Source organism: Prionailurus bengalensis, chromosome A3, assembly GCF_016509475.1.
Source record: "Prionailurus bengalensis isolate Pbe53 chromosome A3, Fcat_Pben_1.1_paternal_pri, whole genome shotgun sequence".
NCBI classification, from domain to species: domain Eukaryota; kingdom Metazoa; phylum Chordata; class Mammalia; order Carnivora; family Felidae; genus Prionailurus; species Prionailurus bengalensis.
Window position 1 is genome coordinate 14,013,108 of NC_057354.1, and position 6,000 is coordinate 14,019,107.

At 54.7% G+C, this 6,000-nt stretch overlaps 1 protein-coding gene across 46 annotated transcripts in view; it reads left to right on the forward strand.

The window, feature by feature from the left end:
- Nucleotides 1–3,632, forward strand: part of ZMYND8 (zinc finger MYND-type containing 8) — a 123,986-nt gene extending 120,354 nt beyond the window's left edge. For all 46 annotated transcript variants that reach the window (XM_043553769.1, XM_043553763.1, XM_043553761.1 and 43 more), the window contains one exon: nt 1,915–3,632. In XM_043553769.1, coding sequence (XP_043409704.1) covers nt 1,915–2,054 — 140 coding nt within the window. In that variant the 3' untranslated portion in view covers nt 2,055–3,632. The remainder of the gene's footprint in view (nt 1–1,914) is intronic.
- The last annotated feature ends 2,368 nt before the right edge of the window (nt 3,633–6,000 follow it).

Below are 6,000 nucleotides of genomic sequence, written 5' to 3' on the forward strand. Positions count from 1 at the left end.
CCTCGCTTCCCGCCTGTAATGCAGCGCTGCGTCCAGTGACCCCTCCGTTCGTGGTTTAAAAATGCCCATTAGGACAAGAAGCCCTCGTCGCTGTGAGGGCGTCGGGTCGGAGAGTGGCGCGGAGAGAATAGGGCTAACGGTGCTGAATGCCTAGCGGGTGCCTGGCTTGTGGCGACCTGAGCTCCCTGACGGACACCGAGGCTGCCGGGGCCGCGTCTCTTCAGCCCACGGCAGCTGTGTGGCAAGCAACCCGCCTGCGCCCCGGCCATGCCCCGGCTACCCAGCCCAGAAGGGGAAGTATGGCCCCGCCTCACCGACGGGGCCGGGACCCGCGGAAGCCTCGTGCTGTGCGTGCGTGCGTCGTCGTCTTGTTTTCTGCTGTCGTTGTGAGCGGCGCGTCTCGCTCTGCCCTCCGCGCTTCTCAGCGGGGCCTCTCGTGGCCGCTGAAAACCGCGGTAGGAGACGGGAGCCAGAGTGTACGGTGTGCTTCGTGGAAGGGATCAGCCTTGGCCTTGTCCATAGAGGTCCCGATTCTCCCCTGCGGTGGTTGGCCGAACCAGCCAGTGCCCCTTGTCCCGTCTGCGTGAGGGCCCAGGTCCCGTGGCCGGTGGCCGGCCCGGTCCGTGGTGCAGGTGCCGTGCTGAGCTCAGGCCCGGTGTCTGCCTTCACCTGACTGCACCGTTGTGGGATTTTTGTCCTGTTGGACGATGACCAAGCGCACCGCTTCCCAGAGACCTTCGAGAAGAACCATCCGCGTAGGCTTCACGGGTAGGGAAGAACCAGGAAGAGGAGGTGGATTCAGGACTGCCTGCCAGAATACTGCCCCCTTTTGGTCACTGATGCAAATGGCCATAGAGAAGTCTCCTGAATGAACACATCACTTTAGACTTTTCTCTCTCTCTTTGCCACTTGTCTTCCAAAACAGGAACACGTGACTAAGTGTACACGTTCCTTGGTACCAGGCGGTAAGAAATGGCACTCCCCGGCTCTGATCTGGTCCCTTTCTCACTCTGATTCTGTCCCCGAGCTTGACCGTTGGCTTCTTTGACTATTACCATCCCACCTCCAGAAACTTAAAAACAAAATTTCATCCCAGCCTCTCTGAACTTGGCAGATGATCCCAGGCTTGATGGGGCCTTGGCAGGCTGACGGGTCCCTTGCCGTCACCCGTGCTGGCCTGAGCTGAGCTGCGTGGCAGCTTACGGACTCCCTCCTCTGCCTCTTCCTTCACCTGCCTCGGATCTTCTCAGCCACTGTTGAGCTTTTTGTGGTCACGCGTCCTTGAAGCTGTCCTGGGTCTTAACTCTGGTTCTGTATCCTCCAGGGACCCTGCAGCCTGTCCCTGATGGGAGTCCGTGGGTGTGTGTGTGTCCAGCCGGACATAACCATTCTGGCCTCTCCCTCCTCCTCCTCCTCCTCCTCCTCCTCCTCCTCCTCTTCCTTCTCTTCCTCCTCTTCCTCCTCTTCTTCCTCCTCTGTGATCCTCTCCCTTAGGTGGTTTGGTTATAGGTCTGCTTTTCGAGTTGTCTGTAAATTGACTGAAGAAATTCTAATATGAGGAAGGAAAAATATCGCCACATTTTGGTGCCTTTTTCCAGCATCCGGCGTGGACACAGAAGCACCTGAGTGCTTGGTGTCCTTCTGTCATGGCCGCGGGTCTGCGGTTCCAGGTACCGCGTGAGAGGTGCCTCCCTGGGCACTTCGGTGCCCTCATCACCCATCTCGATTCTCTGTGATGTGATGCCCTTGGGTTTGTCTAACCGGCCGTAGAGTTGTGCTCTAGAGACCCACGCGCGCTGGGAGGCGGCGGGAGGCCGCCCGGAGGGGAGCCGCGGGGCAGGGGGCCGGGTGGCTCTGCTGCGGTGGAGGTGGCGGGAAGGCTCAACGTCGCTTCTTGTTGCTTCTCCTCCACAGACCATTCCCGGGGCAGTAAGTCTAGTTGCTGGGGCAGCAGCGACGAGAAGCGAGGATCCACACGCTCCGAGCACAACACCAGTGCCAGTTCGAAGAGCCTCCTCCCGAAAGAGTCTCGGCTGGACACCTTCTGGGACTAGGGACAAGTCGCGACACAAGCCACCCACCCCGTGGAGGAAAAAGAAACCAGACACCAGGGCAACAGGAAGCGGCAAGGAAACCTGAGACAGGAGAGCCTCCTTCAGACTTGAGAATTCCAGACACCCCGACTTGGCCTTGGCCCTCGACACGGAGGGCAGCCCACACTACAGTGCGTCCGGCATTAGCAGTGACTGAGGACTGTTTGACCCACACGAAATCTATGCTTTAGATGTAAATAATGTACAATTTGTGGATGTCATTGAACCTAGAGGACCTTCCCCTTTTTATATTTGTATTGACTTTAACTTATAAAAAAAAAAAAAAAAAGAAGAAGAAAGAAAAAGAAAAACGATTAAAAAAACAAGAAACACCCAACCACAAAAGGAATGTTTTGACGTTGGAGGAGGAGGGATGGTTGGTCAGCCTGGCTGTCCCTGTGGCATGGTGACTAGGCCCCAGGATCGCCGTGGCACACAGGCCCTCGTCCTTGGACGCCCCGGGGGAAAGTGAGCCGTTTTCATTCATACGTCTGTATGCAGCACATTGGAATCAGGAGTTTTCGGCACAGAATCTGTGCCGTCGCGGGCACATCACGTCAAGCCATTGGCCCCTTTCCAATACTACGTTACTGTGTTATAAAATGCAAGCTCTCTGGCCCCGAAGGACAGGGAGAAGCTAGTTTATTTTGTGTGATTTCGGCAATGACTACTCGAAAAGGGAAGAAATCAGGTCCTTGTTTACAGAAGATACACAGAAGAAGCAAGCCCCGCTCAGCTCGGCCGAAGAGAGCAGAGAAAGTGTTAGGCGTCCTAAGCTCTGGAACAGAGAGAAGTCTTTTCTTTGCTTTGTGGTTCCTTTTACACACACTCACACATACTTGGTAAGAGATGCTGTGCCTCTCGGAAGTGAGAAACTCAAAGGCAGGATGCACGCAGAGGACATGGGAGTCCGGGATGAAGCATGTATGTATTATTTATACGATGGGATTTTACGTTTTTATGGAAGCATGAAACAAAGGCAGTGGGAGAGAATGCCAGACACCGGCCACGCTCCCTGTCACACTACGTATACGGTAGTACCATTTTGTATGTTGTGTCGAACAAAACGCATTGAACAAAGCAAAAAGGTGATGTATGTATATGAGAAAATTAACTGTACGGTATCATTCCAGTACATTCTGTTGTATATTTTAGTCCTGTTTACTTTCTCTTCATTGTTGATAAGAGGATGTGAATTGTACAGTTTCCAGCTAGTTCCCCATACATATTAGAGAAGAACTAAAAAGAGAGTATAGAAGAAGAAGAGAGAAAGAACATTTGTGAATTGCAGGTGTCAAAAAAAAAAAAATAGCCTAGCTGGCCTTATTTGCGAAGCCTAATTGCTTTTAGCATATGGAAGTATTTTTTCACATTTTCTTTGTATAAAATTTGTATTAAACTTAAATATCTTTTTCGATGACGGCGTTTCTTTGTGACTGAGCCAGTGCACTCCCACGGTGTGCTTTTTTGGGTTCCACCCCTCCCCCCGGTTTTTTCAGATTCTTTACCTTTTTTTAATTAAACTGTTTGGAAAAATGGCTCGGTCGTCCTCAACTTCGCAGTTTTCCATTCGGTCGGGATGGCCGTGTCCGATTCGCACGCCCCAGCACAGGAGTTGGGGCCGTGAGAGCACAGGAAGGATCCCCACGGGCGGCGGGCACACTGGAAGTTAAGGGCCCCCGGTGGGCGTTTTTCCCGGGAAGCCCCGGCTCCTTGGAATTTACTGACAGAGACCGAGAAACGAGCGGGAAATCCTGACCAGTCTTAGCAAGACAGCGAGAGGGGAGGCGACGGTCTTTCTGTGGCTTGGATGGCGGGCCTGAGCTTAGGCGAGCTCCCTGGGGAGCGTGTGACCCCCCCGCTCTGCTCAGGGACACCCCGGTCATTTAACTGTCCTGGGTCACAAGATGTTTCTTGTTCAACCATTTAAAAGTGTAAACCCCATTCTCAGCTCACAGGCCATACCAAAGCAGGGAATGGGCTGGAGTCAAGCCGCAGGCCGTGCGCTGACCACTGCTGTGGAAGGAACACGACGGGGATATGTTCAAAGGACCGAGGGCTGACAGGTGGCCGCTCTCCACTGGGACTGTTCTGGGCTTGTCTTTGGAGGTGACCTTTGACCCCAGGTCAGAACGAAGAGCTTGGCTGCGGGAAGATGAGTTGGGTGAGCGTCCCAGACGGGGACCAGTGGGTACGAAGACGCTGTGAGCTTCGCGTGGCTGACGAGCCGCAAGGTGGGGGTGTGGCTGCTCCTTCGGTGTAGAGGGCACCGGACGTCCCGGGGTCTGTGGCCCACTGCGTTCGTGTGGCGTAAGCCAAGCCAGAAGGGGCTGTTCACCATCCTAATGTCACCCGCCATGGGTTTGTCTAGAAATAGGCCCAAAGAAGTAACTAGCTCAGGGGCTCCTGGATGGCTCAGTTGGTTAGGCGCCTGGCTCTTGAATTCAGCTCAAGTCAGTTGGTGAGTTCGAGCTCTGTATCGGGCGCTGCGTTGACAGTGCAGAGCCTGCTTGGGATTCTCTCTCTTTCTCTGCCCCTCCCTTCTTTGCCCTTAGTATCTCTCTCTGTTTCTCTCTCTTTCAAAATAAGTATTAAAAAAAAAAAGTAGCTCAAGGCCATGGAGCTGGTGAAAGACTCTAATTGGACTCCTATTAAAGTGCTCTTTCTAGTAAATGGGCATTGTCTTTTTTTGAGTTAAAAATTTGTTTGGCTTCCTTTCATTGGGCACGGATGGGCACCCTCCCTTATCATTTGAAGTCCACAGAGGGGCGGGGGACACAGCCCCCTTTAGGGGAAGAGGCGGAGACTGTGAGCAGGACCGCACTGTCGCCCCATTTTTTAGCTCCAGCAAGCTGCCTCCAGCCTCGGCCCCCGGGGCCCTTGCACTTGCTGTGCCCTTGGCCTGGCACACCCTCTGTCGCTGGCATCAGCTTTCAGACGTCACCTCTTGAAGCAGCCACTCCCCTCCCCCGATTATCCTCTGTCTCTTCCTGGTTTTCATGTCCTTGAGCAAAGTTCATACATATTTATGACTTCCCACTCAAACGTGAGCTCTGTGAGGGGAAGGCTGATCCGGTCACTGCTGTGTCCCGAGAGCTTGGAAGGACACAGAGCTCCTAGAGTTGGGGTGACATTTGAGCAGGGACACCTCGGCCCCCGGACCCTGCCCCCAGCGGTCACGGCTGCAGCCTCCCAGAGAGGAGAGACACCAGAGGATAACATGGCTTACTCAGCGGTAGAGAAACCGGTGCCTTAAAAAAAATGTTGAATTTGCTATTTATGGGGCTAGGTCCATGCCTCAAATTTGAAAAACCACGGGTGTGCTCCCAGCCTCGCTGGCTCTCCCAGGGCCCCCTCCTCCGCATCCCTCAGTCTGTATTTACAGACCCTCGCGGGGAGGCAGGTTTCCTTCCTTTTGGAACAGAAACGGGCAGCACCTGACCCCCGACCTGCTGTGTTGTTTTTCTTTTTTACTTAACCTGAGGCCTCGGGCTTTGTTCCCTAAGGCTCAGGTCTGGGGCCCCTTTGTTCCCCTGTGGACACGTGACCCTGGGATGTAAGAAGACCGTGCATGTCACAGCCTCCAGTGCACGGGTCCTCGGTCCCCAAACAGTGGCCCCGGGGTCCCCGAGGCCGCACTAGAGGGTCTGTGAGTGGCTAGGCTAGAGGAGGAGGACTTGGGAGGACAGGGCTGCAGGGCCTTCCTCTCCGGCTTTAGTCCCGGTCGAGTGTCTGCCGATGCCCGATGACTTTGAATCTACAAAGGAGAAGGAGGAGGACACAGTGGGGTCCGCCACGGCCATGGCCCTCGCTACTTTGACCAGGGGCCTGGCGTGGGGGCAGGGCCTGCTGCCGCGGCCTGGAACGCGATTGGGCACTCTCGCCACCTGGTGGCCGCCGCCTAGAA